This window comes from Halyomorpha halys, unplaced genomic scaffold (genome assembly GCF_000696795.3).
Source record: "Halyomorpha halys isolate HHAL.00 unplaced genomic scaffold, Hhal_1.1 Scaffold203.1, whole genome shotgun sequence".
Classification (NCBI taxonomy): Eukaryota; Metazoa; Arthropoda; class Insecta; order Hemiptera; family Pentatomidae; genus Halyomorpha; species Halyomorpha halys.
Window position 1 is genome coordinate 753,111 of NW_027108332.1, and position 23,649 is coordinate 776,759.

At 29.7% G+C, this 23,649-nt stretch overlaps 2 protein-coding genes across 2 annotated transcripts in view; one reads left to right on the plus strand and one right to left on the minus strand.

Annotated features, from left to right (window-relative positions):
- LOC106679441 (uncharacterized) overlaps nucleotides 1-23,649 on the minus strand; it is a 227,326-nt gene that overhangs the window by 52,613 nt on the left and 151,064 nt on the right. The window lies entirely within an intron of this gene.
- LOC136795592 (probable basic-leucine zipper transcription factor N) lies at nucleotides 12,198-21,046 on the plus strand. The gene is made up of 4 exons (XM_067046667.1): nucleotides 12,198-12,254; nucleotides 16,008-16,195; nucleotides 17,853-18,284; nucleotides 20,678-21,046. Exons 1-4 carry the CDS (start codon nucleotides 12,198-12,200, stop codon nucleotides 20,865-20,867), a joined length of 867 nt encoding a protein of 288 aa, XP_066902768.1. The 3' UTR covers nucleotides 20,868-21,046.

Sequence of the window (23,649 nt, forward strand, 5' to 3'; positions counted from 1 at the left end):
CAATCCTATTTAACTGATCTAATAATAAATTATTTTATTAGTTATATGTAATACTTTATTTTTTTTTTTTCGAATCGGCTGCACTGTTCACCGGACGTCGTACGTTGCTTTTTCCAGAAACTTCTGACCCAAATTTTATTGTTTAGATTTAGCACCTAAGTCACAGATCACCTTACGATGATCCTCGGAACTTGCCATTACCATCGGCCATTTCGTTTTAAAATGGTGGCCGATTAGTTGTTTGTAAATGCTACACGCCCATATCTATGAAGGCAGATGAAAAATTAATGTATAAGTAAATAAATAAAAAGTGATATATCTTAGACGGATGGAACAATAAATAATTAATTCAACCAGTAAATCATTTTCAGTGTTTTAAAATATATAAAGAATAATCAAAATAAATAATAATAATAAATAATAACAATTTATGATTGGCAATTATAGATCTCATGGTTATCAGCTATGGCTTTTGTTTTCTTATTTTGTTGTTTTTTTAAATAAAATTATATTGTAACAGTTGTTTTTCTATGCTGATGATTCGATCTTGCTAGTGATAAAGAAGTAGACACTTATTAGATAGAACAATGATAATTGCTGTTGAAGAAAACTGATATTGGGTTGGGGGTGTGGCGATTAAATACCAATATTTAATCGCATTAATCGATGAGTAATATCTAGGAGCTATTTTTTATTTTGGTTATTAAATATTTTGATTTTGAGAAATTTTCAATTAGTATAATTTATTATTCAAGTTTTATACATATAATTTAATTATGTTAGCAATAATTGTCGTTAATATTGGCACATCTGCAAGTTATTTATTAATTTTGTTATTATTAATAAACTTTTTTCATTAATAAGATTTTATATATTAATGTCTTTTTTTCAGGTGGACCCGTCACAGCTTTTTCATACCCACCGCACATTTAGTGCTGAATATTCCATTTATGCGGAAATGAATTTTATTATTGTTTTAAATAAATATTTGTATTTTTTTCATCATTTTATAAAAAAAATTAAACCCGAAACCCACTAAGATATGTTTTTTTTTGTTTTTTTCAAAATAATTTATTTATTGATATTTACAACTGAATACATATATACACATCAAGTAAATTTGCTGTAAGTGATATTATGACATAATAAAAACATGTGGAGAATCTACCCATTGATAGAACTCCAAAAACATTTCTAAAGGAGAAGATCTTCAGGCCATCTTCTTTTCAGACGCCTAGGAGGATTATTAGGTAGTGAAGGAGAAGCCAGGTTAGAAACGAGTTGGTTTGGGTGGTGGGGAAGTTTATTATGGAAGGATTGGTATCTGGTTCTGGCCAAATCGGCAACATAGGGGACATTGAGGTTCTGATGGATGATTTGATTTGTGACAAAGTAAGAAGCATTAAGGATTTTACGAAGGATTTTGGACTGTAAGGATTGGATTCGAGAGGAATTAGAAGGTTTAGTGGAGCCCCATAGCTCAACTCCGTATGTCCAAATAAAGATAAGTTAGAATCTTAGTTTAGGATTGTATTACTTAAATGTAATTCAAGATAAATATAATGTAAATTAAATATAGATGAAGAAAATAGCTAAAAAATAAAAACTGGCAATAATTGAAACAGGAGAAATTTTTAAAATAAATAATTTCAAAGAATTAACATAATTGATAAATAATAACTGTCAATTAAATATTGAAGTAATGATGATTTCTAAAAAGGCAGCTACACAAATATTTAAAGTGCTTTTTTCTACTCCATGGGATTTTGGTTGAAATGATACATTATAGTGTTGCATATTGTATGATTTCAACCGTAGTAAGTATTAAGGCAATAAGTATTCAATCATAACATATGTACATATTAGTTAAAGAGAAAATTAAATAAATAATAGAAAAAAAAATGATATAAGAAAAGTAAAAATTAAAATAGATAATAAGAAAAAATATACACACATAGTAAATGAACATAGGTAGATGAATTAATTAAATAACAGCAAAATGAGGAAACACCTAAGGTAAATAAATGGCAATTAAAAATAAAACAAAAAGTGCTTTTTTAATCATACTTTTATTGTAAGACAATATATCCGAAAATGTGACGGCTGATAATTTCACACAAGAAATGGGGGATACTTAGATCCAGTTTCCTAATGTTATTGTTTATTGTCTCATTTTTATTCTTTGTTTCTTTATAAGTTGTGAACAACTTTTCGATTTAATATTAACTTCAATTTCAAATAAATAAATATTACAATGTATAGCGAAATGTGTGAGTTTACATAGGCCTAGATTTATATTCAGAAATAATTTATGTTTTAATACCTTTTTTATAATTATTTTATTTTAAGAGATATTGTATATCTAAATTTAAGAAAAGAAAGATTTTTTCGGAGAATTAAAAAAAATTTAAAAAGGAATTCTTATATTTTTTTTAGTTATTATTTTTTCGTACATATGAATACAACAGAAACTTTTATAATTATGTCTTAGTTAAAAGATAAATAACATTTTTAAATACGCGTTATTTAAACTATATTTATTAAGTAGACATTTTCGAAATCCCTGGATGGTTTTTTTATTTTCACTGCTTTAAATTGAATTACCTATTGATTCTCAAGTGTTTTAATTAATTTCTGAAAGAGGTAAAAATTATACCAATACATTCATAAACGTTGCTCCATTGATCAATCAATAGATAGAAAAATAATTATATAATTTGATTGATATATATATATATAATAAAAATAAAACAAAGATACACACAGTGTAAAATAGCGATATTTCAATTATACTCCATGGAAGCGGAGATAAATATAAGATTTTTTTAATATATATTAGTGTGCAAAAAACGCAGAATATAAAAAAAAAAATCATAATTAGAAGCAATTATACCCTATCTTTGTCCCTGCTGGAATTTATGGTGTAATTGGAGAAAAAAACCGAACCTATTTTGTATAATTTTGATAATTGTTATGATTTTGTGTTTAATAGCAAATTGGCCTCAAGGTTCATAAAGAAACTTAATTTTTTTCATTTCTGAATAAAAAAGAAAAACAATCTTGCTTCGAACCAAAAACATCAAGTGATGATTTTTCATGATTATTTCATATTATAATATAACTTCAATAAAATGAATAAGCAAGTCCACACTTAATGTACAATTAGGAAAAATCGTAAATAGGACAAAACATAATTATATCGATGAAATTAACAAGGAAACTAAGAAAAAAGTTATATAATCCTGAAGATGGGGAAAGGCAAGGAACATTGGAGACAAATAAATTGAGAATAAAGAAAATTAAAAGGAAGAATTAGTTTCAAGTATCAAAAATAATAAAAGAATAGTTATCCATTAATCAATAAATTTAATGTGTAAAAAAATAAAATAATTATATATATATAGCTTAGATCAAAACAAAAACGTCAATGACAAGTGTTCTTTTTTTTCTGATAATTCAATAACTTTATTAAAATTCCATTAAAAAATATTCAATAAATTAAGATTGTAACTTGTCAAGCGGGTCAAATTTATTGACAACAATTTGTAAATAATGAAAGAGAAGCTTCAAAAGAATATGTGTATGTCATAATCTATAAAATTATTATTATTATACTAATTTAAAAATTAGTTAATGAATATTTCTTTTTAAAGGGGATTTGATTAGAATATTGAATTGAAAAATATATAAATACAATGCTACGTACTACATATAATTGAACTTTATATAAAATAATGTTTTTTGGACCTCATTAAATTTTTTAAAATAAAACAGGGAAATGGCTTAATTTTAACCTAACACATGTGCAGAAAAATGTGTTTTTTTTTTTTTTATAATCATATGACTGAAAGAGAAAATATTTTTTCAGAATAAATTGCATTTTCTTTTATTCTCCAATGCTGTTGCCTCAATACAATGGTTAGAGAGGCCAAGGTTGGTGACGGTTGGAAGGTAAGGAGAACAGGGGAAATTTTTCTTAGAGAAGATTTAAATCGCCTACTAAGATACCATAAGGATATCGATACCTAAGATATCGTATGAATTTTCACATCCATTTGGTGACAGAAAAAAAAATTGAAAAATAATGTTAATATTATTGTCAGTCAATTCAGAAACCCAATTATATATGTTTTAATTAATATATTAGATACATTATTAGTTTTTAATTTTAGTTAAAAAAAAAAAATGATGACCTTTCCTCAGACCACAATCAAGTTATCCTTTTTTTACATTCGAACTTCGTTCCTGTGCCCTCTCCACCTTCATTGATTAAAGGACGAGTTGACTAGGACCAATTTCGTGATGATTTGGAAAACAAACTGGACTTGAAAATTCCACTCAAGACTAAACATGACATTGACGAAGGCATAGAAAACTTTACAGAATCTAAGATTTTGCATATACGACTACACAACTATTAGTAAATTTAATAATTTACATTCACATCTTAAAGGAAAAACGCAGAGCAAGAGCGAAGTGCCACAGGACTAGATATCCAAAAGATAAAACATATTATACAAATTCAACGCTAAATTTAACTAACTTAACAGAAAACCTCACGACTACTGACAAATCTTTATGGACAACTACTAATATGCTTCTCAACTTCAAGAATTTTAATCACCCACTTCTTACTGAATTTCAAACATGGACAAAGTTGGACGAAGAAAAATCACAAATATTCGGTCAGCACCTTTCTAAAACCTTTGAGCCACACCCTGACATCCATAATTCAACCCACCTTAAACACATTGAAGAAGAATTAAATACCCCACTCCAAATGACCCTTCCACCTAAAGCATTTCATCCCTCAGAGATATCCAACATCATCCGCAAAGCTCCTGGTTATGATCTAATTACATCCCAGTATCTTTTAATAATACCCCACTTATTCCTGTTGAACAGATCCGTTACTTGGGACTACATCGACAAACGACTGACATAGAATCCTCATACAAGACAGGAAACTGCTCGTCGATTCCGACTATAACAACATTTACTTGACAAACGGTCTAAACTTACAATCCATTACAAAAGACTGATCTACATGACTATTATAAAGCCTATTTGGACATACGGAGTTGAGCTATGGGGCTCCACTAAACCATCAAGTTCCTCCCGAATCCAATCCTTACAGTCCAAAATCCTTCGTAAAATCCTTAATGTTCCTTACTTTGTCACAAATCAAGTCATCCATCAGGACCTCTATGTCCCATATGTTGTCGATTTGGCTAGAACCAGATACCATTCCTTCCATGATAAACTTCCCAAACACTCAAACCAACTTATTTCTAACCTGGCTTCTCCTTCATTACCCAATAATCCTCCTAGGCGTCTGAAAAGATGATGGGCTCGAGATCTTTTCAAGAAATATTTTTGGAGTTCTATCAATGGGTAGATACCCCCTATGTTTGCATCATGTCACTATAGCACATACAGCAAATTTACTTGATGTACATATATGTATACTGTTGTAAATAACAAAAAAAAGTTTTGTCACACTGTTTTTAATTACTACGTATTTTTCTGTTAAAAGAATTTCAAGAACATAATTCTCCATATATTTTGCACTGGAAGGCAAAGTAATTATGTTTGTAGTTACTTTAAGTAGTCTTTGGGAGTAAATAAAACCTCTAATGAAATTACAATTCGTATCTTGTATTATACTTACATCGAAGTGATCTTCACAAGTATATAATCTGTTACTTACACTACACATACATGCTATTACAAATATAATCTATTGTGATAATGATTTTGGGTCCCTTCTAGAATGTTTCTAGTTTTGACATCTTGTGATACCCGGATAAACAACTTATGTGGTGTATTAATAGTAGTATTTTTGTAATCAGATACTGAACAAGAATGATAAGGAATATAACTCATAATAGGTAATTTCTTAAATATCAAAGAAAACTAAAAAAAATAAATAAATAAAAATGACACTCGATCTGAGAAGATAAGCCTCGCGTATGATTATGTCGGAATGACGTCATGCAAAAACAATAATGGTGCTTTTTTCTTACCTAAAAAAAAATAAAGGCGTAGATTGAAACTCAATTGTAATTTTATAAAAGAATTAGAAAAATTAAGGTGATTATCATTATCAAATAAGCGATATAAGTACTTCCAAAATACCCTATTTTGATAAGAGAAGATCATTTATTATTATTGTACAAAAAAAAATAATACTCTTATTATAAATAGTATGTTCGTTTTTTCCTTATATGGGATACTTCCCTATACCTTTGAAAAAATAAGGCTTATTCATTAATGAATCTTTTAATCTTTTGAGTTGGATCGTACATTTAATTAAATCAAATAATTGTGTTGTGAAGACAAGAATGCAAGTAAAATTAGATAATTATCAGTTTATAGTTGAATGTGGATTATAAATAAGAGGATGATTGTGGGTGCGATAAGTGAAGAATACAAATAAGTGAAACTTATTTATTAGTGTCAACGTTTCGGCAAGAATTTCAGGGCTTCATCAGGGCTAATAATAAAAAAACAAAACACAATATAACAACCATAATGAATAAAAGTAAATACAAAATAACTAGATACATAAGAAGATAACAGATTATATAGCTACACTAGTAGTACTTTGGAATAAATTTATAGAGTCATACTACAAGATTATTGAAACTGAATGGGAATATAGTTATCTTAAAATTACGAATGTTAGAAACAAAATAAAGATAAAGATATGAAAATGAACTAAATAAACATATGTACAAATTGAAAATTATTTGAAATCAAAGTAATGTAAAAAAAAAAGGTTATCAATAAAAACTTATATTAAGTATGTAAGAAGGATGACAAAATTATCTTTTACTCTATTTCTATCTTTTATTCTTTTTCTGACCGTCTTTTCCCCCTGCTCCCTGTTTCCTAAGTTTTTCTTCCTCCCCCTCTTTATTAAGTCATGTGCACCAGATCTAATTACTCTTTGTTTTACTGACTACTCTTAACTTTATATCTAATTCTTTAATTTGTCATTCATCTTACATTTTTAATTAATCACATATAAGTTTTTCTTTATAACTTTTTTTTTACATTACTTCAATTTTACATAATTTTAAATTTGTATAATATTTACTTAGTTTATTTTCATAGGTTTATCTTTATCTTTATCTAATTTTTTTTTCATTCTTGTTTTTTATAGTACTATATTCCCATGCAGTTTAAATATTCATGTAACATAACAATATAAATTTACTTCAGTACTACTAATGTGTCTCTATAATCCGTTATCTTCTTATTTGTCTAGTTATTCTCTATTTACTATAATGCATTATGGATTTTATCTTGTTTTTTCTTCCTTAGCCCTGAACCTTCTTTGCCCGAAACGTAAGCTCTATTAAATAAGTTTTGTTTATATTTGTTCTTCACTGACCATCTTTAAATTATAAAAAACAGTTAATAAGTAAAAAAAAATATTAAACTGTGATGCCATGCCACCGCATGACATTTATTAGTGAATTATAAAAGTAAACAAAGTGAAAGTGATATAAAATAATTTGATCTTCACACCGTTCAATTTTAAAAAATCGTATGCTTCATTTTAGAATAATTGTAAGGTTGTTAAATGTTAATATGAAATCATGTATTGATTTGATTATCCATGTTTATGTAATTAAAACTTAGTAAGTATACCATTAAAGGTTTTTGGAAAATAATCGCAAAATTTATTTGATGTAATTTACAACTGTATAAAATAATACAATAGGTAAATATGTAGTATGTTTCATATACACTTGAAAATCTTGGGAAGGAACCACCCATTGGTGGTACTTCAAACATTAATTTAAATTAGAAGGTCCCGTGGCCATCTTCTTTTCAGACGCCTCGGAGGATTATCAGGGATTGTTAAGGATGAAAGATTAAGAATTAATGGGTTAGGATGGTTAAGGAGTTTGGAATGAAAAGACGCATATCTGTTTTGGGTCAAATCTGCAACGAATGGGTTGTTAAGGTCTTTATGAATGAGTTTATTTGTGACGTAATAAGGAGCATCAAGGATTTTACATAGGATTTTGGATTGTAACGATTGGATCCGGGAAGAATTTGATGGTTTGGTGGAGCCTCAGAGCTCAATTCCATATGTCTAAATTGGTCTGATTATTGTAGTGTATACTAATTTTTTTGTAGTGAATGAGAAGTTTAGAGCGTTTGCTAAGTAAGTGTTGTAGCAATCGGAATCTACGAGCAGTTTCTTGTCGTTTCAGTCTTGTGTGTGGATTCCAAGTTAGTCTCTTCCTGAATTATTTAAAATTTATATATGGTGAAGGTTCTATAGAATGAAAGTTCTATAAGATCCTTTCAAGAGAACCAGCACTAATAAGATAAAAATGAGAACTTTATAGCTTTAAGTTATTATTTTTTTAATAACTTTAATCTAGCAAAAGTAAAATCTTAATATTTTCCCATGATAAATCAGTACTACGTTTGTCTAGATAAATAAGTATAAATACATCAAACGAATCAACCCATTAACATATTTAGGAGAGTTTATCACTCTCATCAAGTTAAACTTGGACAAACGAACTAAAGTAGTCCAATGTCCTATGGGATTACTAAATAAGTAAGTAAATCCAGAAAATGGATTAACATATTTTGTTCTTTCTTTTATATAAAACAGGTTTGAGTTTTTTCCTCGTATTTCCTGGTACGAAAGTTACCCCCCCCCCTCAATTGAAATTCAGCAAAAATATGCTTCCCTTCATAAATCCTTAAAAATGAGACCCCCCCAAAAAAAGTTGCACAGCTTGCGTCGTACACTCCTCTGTACCCCAGAGTACGAGGGATTGATTATTCCATAAGCAACCTAAAAAGGTTAATGTATTTAATAGCTATACAAGATTGTAATGGTTGTGCCATAATGTTATATAAAGCTTTCTATCACATACAGATAGCAATAAAATAAACAAATTATAAAACCATAGACAATTGTGAAGTCGAACGTGATGAAGCAATCAATATTATGATTCGACTATATCAATATTGGCGACAAGAACTGGAAGAACAACAAACAGAAACAGATGACGCACATAAAAATATCTAATCGGGTTGATAAAAATGGAGGAATAGGGTGTGCTTTTGTAATATATAATATAATATAAAACAATAGTAATATGAATGTTACGCATGCTGTCCGTGCGTGCCAGTACTAACTGGGTGGGTTGTGGCCTATCCACTATTATCAGCGGCGCCGATTTGAATCTGGCCTCGAGGGATGGGGGTTGACTTTTCGTGGTAGTTCCAGAGAATGAAAATTTGACCTTCCCACTCTCGTTTGAATAGATCGGTTACATGTAGATAACATCTCCGTTTGTCAGAGCAGGAAGGGAGTAAACGAAAAAAACAAAACTAAACTAACAGAATCTTCTGCACTATTTGAAAATTATAAGAAACAATATAATTCGAGTATACAAGATAAGGAGAATAAATGGTTGTAGCATTAAGTGGAGTCTATATGATGAAAGTTATCCATGAGATTGAAGTTCATCAAGCTACTGCAGCGTTCAAGTGCAATAGTAGGTCGCTACCAACGACAAAATTCACAAATCGCGAGGCGCGGACCCATTTGCTTGACCTCTTATCCCCTATCCTCATGACCTGGTCTCCCTTGACTTCCTCCATTACCTGTTCTGCACTTCTGATCCTTTTGAACGTCTAAAATTTGGGCCGAAACGTCGCCACTCATTCAGCAACAGAACATATTTTACTATGGGGAAGCTACAACAGACATGTGATTAGAGATTTCAATGAAACTTGGTCACACCATGTTAAAAAAAGTTGCCAAATTTGTATGAAATAAGTTGAAATGTTTACAAAATTACAAAAATCATAAATCGCTTCCTGTAAAGTAGGCACAACAGTTTTTTAAGGCAAAGAGGGTCAGATTCAATTTTAGCTCCCTCAAAATCACTCACATAACAATTTAAAAAAAAGAAAATAGTTTACCCGGCCGGTTCCGAAAAAATATATTAGCAGAACGTGTGTTGAAGTTGTGAACCTCGTGTTTCATAAATTCATGTTTATGGGTTTTTAAGGACACGAATATAACTTAATTCTGATAAATAATCTTAAAAAAAAATATTGACCAACAGGAAACGATTTTTTATTTTGTTCTTTTGTTAACATTTAAACTATTTTAATTTAATTGGCAAATATTTGTGTTATTTACACCAAAAAACAAATCTATTGCTTTATTATTACTACGCTAAAATAGTTTTGATCGCCTACCCTAGGAAAGTTGGATGAAATATTTACTCGTGAAGAAATAAAGTTGATATTCGTTTTCCGCACTAGGAAAAACCCTTAAGTATGAATTTTCATAGTAAAAAATAAAATTTTATCTTTACATTTTCGCCTTCGATTTTTTTTTCCCAAAGACAGACATTGCAATAACTGCAACTGTCCCCCTTTGCTCCTCACTGAGTAAGCCCATCAATCTAATCATATTTTATACGAATGTAGAGGCTTAGAACTTTATATGATAGATTTTTAAAAAATATATTAATGATGTGTACCCTTTTTAAATACAAAATTACCAGCAGGATTTAAATGGGTCGAAGTAATTTAAAAGGTAAGTCGCTGCAACAATAGGTATAATTGCTACTCAAATGTCTGCTTATCCGGATCTCCAAATAACGGGAATGGAAGTATTTCATTCGAATAAAAATTTGATCTTGATGCAGTCAACAGAGTGGGTAACTAAAAAAAAAGGATTAGTGGTCTATGAGAGAAAAAGAAATTAAGTTTGTGACCAATCTCCATCTGCAGCCTCTGCTTCTACAAAAGGAAAAAGTACTAATTACTAATTTTAATAAATTAATTAGCTGTTAGAAATAGTTTTAGGACAGCCTGAAATGCGTTTAAGTGTTATGTGAGGCAGAAATTAATCTTTAAAAATATCTATAGATGTTTGGTTGGTTTATGATTTGGGTTTTATGCACACAGATTGTATGGGGTTGGTTTATGGACGGCTTTCTATTTTAGCTAAAAAATGCATGAGATATTATCTATATTGCAGTGAAGATCACCTTGATTTAAATAATATTATATTACTTTTATTAAGAACTTTAGAGTTATCTTACAATTTACTTTTATATCAATGGTCTAAAATTCCAATCCATTTCAAAAGACTGATGTAATAATAAGGCCTATTTGGACATATGAAGTTGAACTTTGAGGCTCCACTAAACTCGTATCCAATCGTTACAGTTCAAAATCATTCTTAAAATCCTTAATACTCCCTGCTTTGTCACATATCAAGTCATCCATCACGACCTCAATGCTCAATATGTAGCCGATTTGGCCAGAAGCAGATACCAATCCTTCCATGATAAACTTCACAATCATCGAAACCAACTTGTTTCTAATCTGGCTTCTCTTTCATTACCTAATAATCCTATTACGCGTCTGAAAAGAGGATGGCCCCGAGAAATGTTATAGGAGTTCTATCAATGGGTATATTCTCCATATGTTTATATCATGTCATTTTATAACTTATTCCAAATTTACTAGCTGTATATATTTTTATACAGTTGTAAAGAATAATAAATAAATTAAAAAAAAAAACCTTTATACTTCCAGAAAAGTCGGTCTACATCCAGATGTAGTTTATCGGAGAATAGCAGAAAGAGGAAGAAATTTTATTAAAATTTTATCGTAATTGGAGCAATGATATCCCTTAAAGAGTCAAGTAACCTATTTTGAGTGTACTCAAAATTATCCTTTCAAACCAAAAATATTCAAATCTTAGGCGGACTTCCTTATCTTAATTTAAAAACATTTACTTATTGGGAACATTGCGGTATATCCAGCCGCGTTGTAACGAGCGTCCGGTGCATCCCTCTTTTGTTCATCTTTAGCCCTTGCAGGAGATGGAATATGCATCCGCAATAAACACAAAAACGACAGCATGTCAGGGCGAAGACAATTTTTTTACCAAACGATTTCTTGAGAAGTCAAACTATCTTTCGCTCCGAGCGAAATGACTCAGAAGGGATGAGGAACAGGTGGCCTAGCTGTTGGGCGATATGGTAGAGTTGGCAGATAGAGGAACTATCAGCGAGGTTGACCCCGGGCTACGTGCGGACGTGCCATCGGAAGCGAACGTGCCCCAGCCGAAGACAGTGGCTGTTATATAGTCGTAGTACCGCCCCCAGCGCCACAGTACAGTCGACATGAGGTACTCCCTGACCGCCGCATTCCTTCTTGCAGCAGCCGTCCTCCCTGCCTGGGTAAGTCTTCTACGGTCTAGTGCTTCTCAACAAGCTGTATCAGTGATCTTGCAGTGGTTCGTGGCAGTACTCCGACCTTCCTAAATAGTTCTATACTCCAGCCAAAAATGTTTTTGTATCAGTTCCCTATAAGTGTGCATTCGAAATATAACAATACGTTTATAGTTGTTACATTTGCTACACTCACAATAGATATTTATCGGATAAATTACAAATTATTAAGTGCATCAAAGTGGCAACCTATCCCAGAAGAGCCAAAGCAGAACTTGTATACGCTATTTATCGCAGGCCAATTATTTCAAAGAGACATGCATATAAAAATTTCAGTCCATGTTTTGCAACTTCATTGCATGTTTTGATAACCGATCTTAATGACAATATCAATTTCAAATCTTTTCAAACTAAATGGAATAGAGAGACTAACGAAAATAATACGAAGTAACTGTAAAAAAGAGGAAGAACCTTCAGTCAGAACTAAAATGGCTGAGAATGCTCGAATAGGAAACTGATGAAACATCACTCGAATGATGAAAATGAACTGGGTACAATAGCCTCTGCCCAAAAGATAAACCGCATAATTTGGTGGATAGTCCCATCTTTATCGCTCATAGCAATTCTCTGTTTACGTATTTAAGGCAGAGAGGCTTTGACAAACATTGATAAATTTACAGATAGAAGCGATAGTGACGTGATAGTAATCTTACAGTCCTGAGATTCATAATATTTATCAGAAAGAAAAGCAATACGTCAGCACTCTTAAAGAAATAACAAAAACTCAGTGAGCTAGCCAAGAATATTGCATAACCAATGACAGTTAAACCAACTATACAATATTGGATAGTGATTTTAAAATATATAATTAAAATTCAGATTATTATTTTTTAACTTTAATTAGAAAAGGTTTTAAAACACTCTTTTAGTTTATTTTCCAGTAAAGAAACTTGTAATACTTTTTATCTGCTTTATTTCTTGTCTCTAACTTAGCGAAATGTTAATGTTTTATAAATGCAACTTTATGGTGGGTAAATATTAAATCGGCCTGCATGAACGACAATCATTAATGATATAAATGTTCGCTCTTATATAACATTGACTAAATAAAACGTAATTCAAAATTCCATTTTTTCAAAAACTCTAAGCAAGTCTTTATACAGGTTTGAATAGACCCAATGCCTGACTAACCAATCAATAAAGTTCTGACATACGAAATGTTTGATTGTAGTAAAACAATACATAATACAATACAACATAATTATCCAGACGTATATAAACTAAAATTAAAAAATAAAATACAAATATACATCAAAAGTAAAATAAAATATATAGATAAATTAAAGAATAACAAAATAAGTATAAATAATTAAGACCAAGAAAATCGAACTTAAGCAAAAATATAATTAATAATTTTTCAACTTACACAACTATATTAGGCAAACAAATAAAAGAATTCGTATTTATGGGTTTAAAGAACCCTAAAGATGAAATTCGCTATTCCCTAAAAAAAAATATAAATAAAAAATAAATTAAATCAATTTATTGGATGTTTTTTTTTGGGTTTTTTAAGTTATTATAACCATAAACCCATTTAATACAATCGGAATTTTTTTTCTTATTCAACTAAAAACACAACAAAAACCAATCGAATGGTATAACCTTTAAATTTATGCAGAGCAAATGCAATAAACAAAAATATGAAAATTTGCTCAAACTATAAAAATATATTTTTTTTCCTAGGGCGCATAGGCAAGAATTCTCAGACACGTATCTAATATTTTTCTTTCTGGTAATACCAAAACAAGTTTCGTTTAAACTGGTGATCTCACGTCTTCAGGCTTCCCATGTTTGTTGATTTCGGCTGTACAAGGCGATATTTATATTTGTAAAATGACTTATAATTAAAATATGTAAAAGTTTAATCAGATTTATTGTTTCATAAAAAGAGTTAAAAAGAATCTCAAACTAATTAATGTATCCGTGAATCCAATGGAACTAAGTTTAATTTAAAATATAATCATAAAGTTGCCATTTTGTTTTTCTGATGCTCTATTACTAAAGCTTTGAAAAATTTCAAATTCCAAATAATTTATTTTACTAAATAAACAAGTTATGGCACGCTTCAAGTAATCTAAACGTTAAGCAGCACTTTAAGAGTAAGGCGAATTAAAGAATTTTACAGTGAAACATCTCTAATGTTGTTATTAAATTTTATTACCTCTTTCGTACGATGAAACAAATTTGGACTGAATTTCAATTATTAATTAATTAATTGGAATTTTTGTGGAAAAAAATTAAATAAATTTAATAATAATAAATAATATATTTAATAATAATAAATTTTTCTCGTTTTTCTCCCTTTTTTCCCCTTTTTCTATTACTCTTTTTCTTGATTTTTCCCTCCTTTTCCATCCTTTCCCCTTTCTCTCTTTTTTTTCTTTTCCTTCCCTTATTTTTCCCTTTCATATTTTGGTTTCAACCCAATGTGCCTTTAGCAGAATAATGGATAAAATAGTGATAGAGATATGAGAAGATACTTAAGTAACAAATGAAAATGCAACAAACTATGTAAAATTAATATAGAATAAACATTTAAAATTTATACAAAAATAATAAAGTAATAAATAAAATAATATACATAAATAAAAATCTCCTGGTTTGTATTAGTTACCTGAATCTTGAATTAAAATCATCTGAGGAAAGATTTTAAAAATAATTCATTCTAATACGACTACAAACAAATATTAAGTATATGAATAATTCATTAATATCTTTCCTGTATATTTTAATATGTGAATATGGAAGGGAATTTGAATAAATTAATATAGAATTTGAAAAATCGGCCTTAATCTTTAATGACGTCATCAATAGTATTTTTACTATGAGATTAACGAAAACTCATTTCTCATTAGTCCGAAATCCCGTGCAAAAAAATTGGCATTATCTGAAAATTTTGATAGCACATTTTTGAATCTTTATTCCATTGCCAATAAAGAAATGAGTCTACCGGTCAAATCATGCTACCTGCAAAAATGACGGCTGTTTCAAAACGTTAAAAAAAAATTAATTTTTCATTCGTAGCTCTTTGAAACATATCTTTGAAACTACCTATAACACTTTAGAACCTAATAGACAATAATTTAAAATAGAGTAAATTTCCTAAAATATTAACTCTAAAAGAGCTATTTACATTCAATGGTTCCCGAGATATGCCTTTTTAGAAAGCAACATTTCATAAAAAAATGTACTGAAAAATCAGTAAGTGAAATTATTTTGAGGAACCTATAAATCAGGAATAATTAGACGTAATGATGTATATTAGCACCCAAATTAAAACTAGTTTTATAAATAGTTGATGACGTTTATCTTAATAGGAGTAATGGTTTCCATGACTTGACAAAATAAATTCAGGAAATGTTGATATCTAGTTGTTCGGACAAACTTTTGATTTATGAAAACAAATATCTCAAAAGCCAGTAGACACACTGCTTTCTGTTAGCACTCGACGTAAAGCCAGCGTAATGTACTTAAAAGTAGTTTATGGTGTTTATCTTCATAGGAGTTGTTGTTTTTATGATTCAAAAAAGGGCTGTCAAAGTTTTCATCAAATAATGTAGATTTTTTTTACATAGGCTTTCAGAGTGTATTGTAATGCTCCCTTTTGGTATTATCTTTTTTCCTCATCTATACTCTCTTTCATAAATAACAATTTTATATTTTATGTATTTTTGTTATTGATGTCAATTTCACTCGTTACAGTGTGACAGCAGGGATGAGACAGCCATGTATGATTCAGATAACCAAATACCCAAAAGCTATTACCATCAACACTATGGCATGAAACAAGAACATAGTCAACCGAACAACGCAGCGTCAGTCGGCCATGGTGCATCCTATGAACCGTACAGTGCATCTGCATCTCACCAATCCAGCCAGGAAGATCACGAGTAAGAGTTCATTAATATTATATGTTTATTTTATTATTAAGGATAATTTACAATCACTCAAATCAAGGGCAATGCGACTGTGTTTGAAGATTAAACCGAGCTAGATACCTTCAAGTTCTCATGTCTTCAAAAGCATTGACATAAATGTTCAATACTTCCCTCATCAGTTATGATCGATACTAAAGTCGTTAAAATCGATTAAAAAAAAGATTTAATAATTTTTTTCTTAGACATTGCTCTATAATCATATATTTCTGCAAAAAATATACAAATCTATTATCAGATGATCCAAGTAAATCGGCATTGTTTTATGATTTAAACGAAGTATACATCCGGTGTCTGTTTCTTAATATTTACAAGACAGATTTAGGTGCTCGTTGCTTTGCTTCATTCCGATTATGCTTTTACGGAACCATAGAAAAAAAAAAATTGTAATTTATAAACACTTTTATAAACAAAGGTACAGCCTAAAATTCACAGTAAATATTTTTTAAATTCACAATCATTTTGTCCATTATCATAGATTTTATAATTGTTTGGACTTGATAAAATAATTTAAAACCAATAAAAAAAAAGAAATGAAGAAACTGATGAGCTCTGAAAAATATGTATTGAAAGACAAAAAAAAATTAGTTAATGAACGACTTTATACAATTTTTAACTAATGAAAAATAAATAAAAAAAAATTATATTGCCTGAACTAATGAACCATATAATATAGCTAGGGAATCATCAGCATTGAAATTTTCGATGCATAATTAGTTTAGAAAAATATTTAAATGATTCAGAAAATTATGTGACAAGGCTTAATATTTTCAGGATGTACTCTAATTTAGAAAACAAAATAAAAAAAAAAAAAGATAATTTCTTGTTACTGAAATGTTCAGGATGTCTCTTTTTTTTTATTTATTTATTGTAATTTATAACTGTACAAAACAAACATAATAAGGAAATATGTGGAATGTTTCAAACACTTGAAAATATAGGGAAGAAACCACCCAATGGTGGTACTTCAAACATTAATTTAAATTAGAAGGTCCCGTTTCCATCTTGTTTTCAGACGCCTCGAAGGATTATCAGGGATCTTTAAGGATGAGAGACTAAGAACTAATGGGTTAGGATGCGTAAGGAGTTTGGAATGAAAAGACGCATATTTATTTTGGGCCAAATCTGCAACGAAAGGGATGTTAAGGTTTTTGTGAATGAGTTTATTTGTGACGTAATAAGGAGCATCAAGGATATTGAATTGGATCTGGGAGGAATTTGATGGTTTGGTAGAGCCCCAGAGCTCAATTTCATACGTCCAAACTGGTCTGATTATTATAGTATATAATATTTGTTTTTAGTGAATTGGAAATTTAGAGCGTTTGTCAAGTAGGTGTGGTAGCAATCGAAATATACCAGCAGTTTCAGTCTTGTATGGGGGTTCCAAGTCTCTTGTCAAGATGGAGTCCTAAATAGCGGGAATTTCTCTTAAAATATATATATTTTTGAAATGTGACACCGATTCAATATACATAAAAACACTGAATGTTGTAACGACTTAAACATCTAATAGTAAAAAAGAGTGAAGAATTTTAGTCAATAGATATTGTTGAAATAATTCATACCGATTCCATTCTGCCCATAATACGGTTATTTTTCTAATTTGTTACAGCTGTGAAGAAGGCTGCGATGAAGAAGAAACAGTAAATAAAAACTATGTAAGCAGTAATAAGCAGACGAGTCATCATCATCATCAAGTGAGCAACTACGTTCACCCTCCCCAAAGCCACGCCAGGCCACAGAACATGATGATGAACGTTCCTCAGCCACAGATACGCCCAGTCCCTCAGTTCGTTATACCTAACAGGATGCAAATGGAGCATCAGATGCAAATGCAGTTTCAACAAAGACAGCATCAGATGCAGATGCAGCAACGCATGATGGCTGCCCAACAGGCTCAATCCTACATGAATCAACAAGCCCATTACCATGCTCAACAACAAGTTCCACCGTATGTCCCACCCGTAAGTCAAAACACACCACAACAGTACGCTCAACATTACCAACCACCTCCACCAGCGCCCGTCCCTCAGGCACCACCTCAGTAAGTTACAATACCTTTTTTAAGTCTTTCCGCTAAGGAATGATAGGCTGAGTATTAAACTAGTTCAAGGGCCTAGTACTGTTACGAGATACTGCAATTTTGAAAGTTTAAATTTAATTTATTTTTTAATTCAATATAATATTCTAGAGAAAATTAGTGATAAAGCAACCAAAATGTGTTATTATAACACTCAATTCGAAAATAAAGATTTTACTATTAATTTCAATTGATTGTGTATTTTAATCTTCAGATTCACAATTCGGTTTCGTTCAGACTAATTCCAGTTAAGATCTTTAGTAAAAAAAAAATTGGATTAAAACTTAAAATAAAAAAAAATCAATGAATACCGGATCCACCTTAATCCTCTGCTTCATGCCTGAACGGAAACACTATTATTCAGTATTAATTAATAATTATTATTATAATTAATTAAAGTTTAATTACTCCATTAAAGTTTTATTTTTCCAACTATTTTAACCAAATATAAAATATATTGACAACTTTTTAAGAATACTTTGGATTTTAGGGATCATTAATTATGATGTATATTTATCTAAACATATATAATAGGCCTGTAAAAAATAAAATTGACCAGTTGTATATAATTGTATTGGTCAATGAAAAAGAGAAACTGATCAGTTATTTAGGAAAAGATTATAATGAATCCTGTTATAATCTTTTCCTCAATAACTAAGAATATAACTACTGATATCACATAGAGAAGGTGTTAATATGGAACTCCATTTTGTTTTAAGAGGATATAGGTTTCTTATTTGGTTAGGATATAAATTTATGGTCTGGGTGGGTTTCCAAAGTGTTTAAGTACATTGAAGGTCATTGATCAGTTTTTGTACCCAAGAATTATAAAACTTTATTAGGTAAAAGAAATCAAAGTGGCGTTGTAGACTTTTCTTGAGGGCAATATGGTCCATTTCCTCTTAAGTAGAACTACAATTAATTTTTTTAAAACACACAAATAGTATTAATAAAAAAAAAGAAGAAAAAAGAACATGAAAAAAATAATTATTTTCTTGCAATTTATAATTTTTTTTAATCGAACAGAAAAAAAATTAACTTTACTTTGTTTCAGTTTTAATGCAGTGTATTTTTTTCATCATACATGCAAAATTACAAGTGATAAATTTATGAATTAATACAAAAAGAATATTTGTATTAATGCGAAGTAAAACATTTTGAAAAATTACTAACATCGGCATTTAGGTAAAAAATCCTGTTACTACAGTTATGAACGAAAAAATATAAAAATGTCATGCAACGGAGATTTTGAGAGTAGTTCATAACAATCACACTCACTAAAAATCTGCGGACCTTCACTACACAGGTCATAATAATTAATGAAACTTACCTTTCAAACGATCTGGTGCGGTATGCGCATCATACAGTTTTCACTTCTATAAAAATTCGTATTAAAGGTGAAAATAACAAAAGATAGTGAAGCCATGTACATATAAATGCGGTCGAAAGAAATTGGCAGTTTTTTCCGATTCGTACTCCTGTCTATACTTTTTATTTTTTCTCCTTTAATTACCTATCAAATTCTTTGATATTTTCTATTAATTCATTGTTTGTTATTGCTAAAAATAAGAACTGATTATTTATTTAAAATAATTAAAATCAAAGGAACTTTAGGGGAAGATTTTTAAAAAATTCCTCATTTAAACCCTGTTAAACTATGTTAATGAGGATAAAATCTATCTGGTATTAAAGACCACCTGGCTGAAGGTATTTTGACTTATGAGTTTAATCAAAATCGTTAGAGCAGTTTTTGAGAAAATTCTAAAAAAATGTGAAACTGATTTACTAAAGTAGCACTTGATTTTAAAGAAATGTTGCTGTAGCATCCAAGGCATAAACATAACCTAAATATGAAATTTCAGTTTCGTACGACTTTTCGTTTTTAGGCCTAGGTTGTTCACACACACGCAGACCATTTTGCGAAAAATGATTATTTGGGCGGAGGAGTCTCAAAACGTGTATTTTCGACGAAAACTCGGATTCCTAATATTTTCTTATTCTATATGTTCTATCGGTAAATGAAGGTAAAAAGTCTGTTAACTCAACAGGTGCTGCTAGAAAATTAAAACTTGCTGAGAGACAATGATCTAGAAGAACAAATAGTTTCATCGCGAATCCTATAGGAAACATAGTCTTCCGACAGAAATATGGAGGGTTTCTATATTATCACCTTCTACTAAACATTTTCAGAAGTTTAAACTGGCGTTCAAACATATCAAACATATTTTGGTAGTTTGTATTATATTTTTAAAGACCATTTTACCTCATATACCATTATTTTTTAAAAAAACGTTTTTCATTAGATCAGATGTGGTAGAAGAGGATGACTGGGAGAAATAAAATAAAACTGTTTGCAGGATGGAGAGCACGAACTATAGGGTAGCAGTTAAGGTACCCCGCTACTCACCACCACTACAACCACCAGTACAACCTCCACCAACACAGCCACCCGCTTCCAAACCACGTTACGCTGCACCCTCAACCACCCCCCAGCCCTGGCAGCAGAACTATTACGAAGACTACGACAATAGCCGACAGAAAGAATGAACTGATCCGAAATCCCGCGAAACTCCTTTTTTACTTTTCATAAACAAATAAGAAACTCGCTTTCGCCAAGTTGGTCAATAAAGAATGTTGTATTGACCTTATTATTATAGAAATCATTAGACTTTTTGTTTTAAGCAGAATTCAAGATTTATGTCTAGAAAAAAATTCATAAATTTGATAAAATGGACTGACTGAAATGTACGAGGAGAACTTGGTTATAAGTTATAAGTGTACAATAAATTAATTTGTTTGTTTGTTTTTAAATTATATTAATATAGTGATTGCCAAAATGTGTTATTTCTATTCATTCTCCACGCACCAATAGCTAATTAAAACAATTTGATTGCATAACTAAAAAAAAAAAATTTATATGAGGAAGACAATTGTGGGTGAAAATATTTTTTTAAGTGCACATGTTTCTGGTCTTTAATGTTAATTTGTGAGAACATTTTTTTTGGAAGGAAAAATCATAATAATAATAAAAAAAAGAAGAAAAAAAGTTCAAGGGGAGTCACTCATAAACATCATAAGTGTTAAGCACGTACAGTGGCCTCTCACCCACCAAAGGGGGTTCAATAAAATTAAATACTTACTTCTTTATTCATTAAAATTTAATGAACAAGGATGTAAAAAAATATGAAATAATAAATAAATCATAAAATACTAGTAAAGCTGATAATGACCTAAAACTACGAACAATTCACAAAAAGTTTCGACTAACTGGAGTACTTGAAGTGAAGAACATTTCTAAACCCCACTAATGGTCTCTCCACTCTGTCTTTCCGTTTTTTATTGACAGAGAGTAATTCATGCATACGTATTATATAATATTTACAGGCCATAATAATTTCACAGACGTATAGGTTGATTGTAACGATTAATATGACTTTACTAAAGTAGTGTTTCTACAATTTGATCTTGGCGTACAGAAAAATGAATAAAAAGTATTTGACATTTGAAGTTTGACGGAAATTCGGGAATTTTTTTTAATTTCGGAAATTTATGCCTTTTTTCGGCTCAGGTGAATTCACCTCCACTCCATAAAGTTCAACGCTCCCAGGCATTACCTTTGCGTTATTTACGCCTATGGTCTTACTTGTCTGCAGGAAATGATTGATAACAGCGGTTAAGCCAGCTGGTGGTAAGATCCCTTTAGGTTTGAAGCAATCAGAAAGGTTACACAGTTACATCGGAAAGAAAAACTTGTCATTACTATTACATAAGATGAGGAAAGGGAAGACCTACGTCGGGAGCCATGGAGTCTCGTTATACACTATCACAGTACTGACCATTTTTTGTCAAAAGAAACGTCGCTATGACAAAAATGTTTACTGTTAATGTCATACATACCATGAGGATGTCTTGGTTGATCACCATTATAATGATATAAGATGTTCATACTGGAGATATAAGTCAATGAAGCAGCGCAATGTTTTTCTTCATATTTGTACTAGTGATGGGATATCGATATCGATATTATAGAAATATCGATATTTTGTCTCCCATATCCGATATTTTGAAATCGATATCCAGTAACCGATAATACCAGAATATCGATATTTTCCCTCGATAATATCGGAATATCGGTTTCTAAAAAAGATAAAAAAAAAGGTCGTGCCTTAAAAGTAGATATAAATAAAAGAAATATTGATTATATACTCTCCAATGTAATATAACTATAATCATATCTTCAGGAGGAAATATTCGTGGCAAAATATAATATGGCAAAGATATTCCGATATTATTTAATCCAAATATCGATATTTTGTTAAAGAAAATATTCAAGCTTAAAAATAGTATTTCGATATTTAATATTGATAATTTCATATTCATTTCGATATCTGACATTTTTATAATTATTGATTTCTAACAATAGCAACAATATTCTGATATTATATTATCAAAGGACCGATATATTGTTTCAATAATTTAACATCTATTCGATCTTTGATAATGTTATTAATATCGATATCGATAATTAGCAACAATATCCTAATATTATTTTATTGACATAACCATATTTTGATAAAAATACTAGACAAATTTAAAATGGAATATCGATATTTTGTTTCAATAATTTAATATCCATTTCGATATTTAACATATTTGATAATATCGATATGGAAGATTATCAACAATATCCAATATTATTTTATCAGAATACGGATGTTTTGTTTAAAAAGACTAAACAAAATATTGATATTTTGTTCCAATATATTAATTTTCATATCGATATTTGACATTGTTAATAATATCCATATAGAAATTAATAAACGACTCTAAGATATTATTTTATAGAAATATGAGTAATTCGCAATTAAAAAAGATTATGAAAAATATAAAAATAGTATTTCAATATTCTATTTAGATAAATTCATATTCCTTTCGATATTCGACATAGTTAAGAATATCGATATCGGAGATTAGAAACCATATTTCGCTTAATAGAAATATCAACATTTTATCGAGAAAAAACAAAACATTTTATGAAAAGCTAAAAAAAAAAGTAGTCCAATATTTCATTTTGATAATTTCATAATCATTTCGGTATTTAACATTGTTGATAATATCGATATCGATGGTTAGGAACGATATTTCGCAATTTTTTTTAATAGAAATATCGATATTTGCTTTAAAAAGATTAAGAAAATTTTATAAAAAGCATAAAAATAGTTTTTTGATATTTTAAATTGATAAATTCAAATTCCTTTCGATATTCGACATTGTGAATAATATCGTTATCGATGATCAGCAACAATATTCCGATTTTATTTTATCGAAC

Coding starts and splice junctions, on each gene's coding strand:
- LOC136795592 (XM_067046667.1), top strand. CDS start 12,198: ATGAGGTACTCCCTGACCGCCGCATTCCTTCTTGCAGCAGCCGTCCTC. Junction 12,255..16,007: donor CAGCCGTCCTCCCTGCCTGG/GTAAGTCTTCTA, acceptor CACTCGTTACAG/TGTGACAGCAGGGATGAGAC. Junction 18,285..20,677: donor GTCCCTCAGGCACCACCTCA/GTAAGTTACAAT, acceptor AACTGTTTGCAG/GATGGAGAGCACGAACTATA.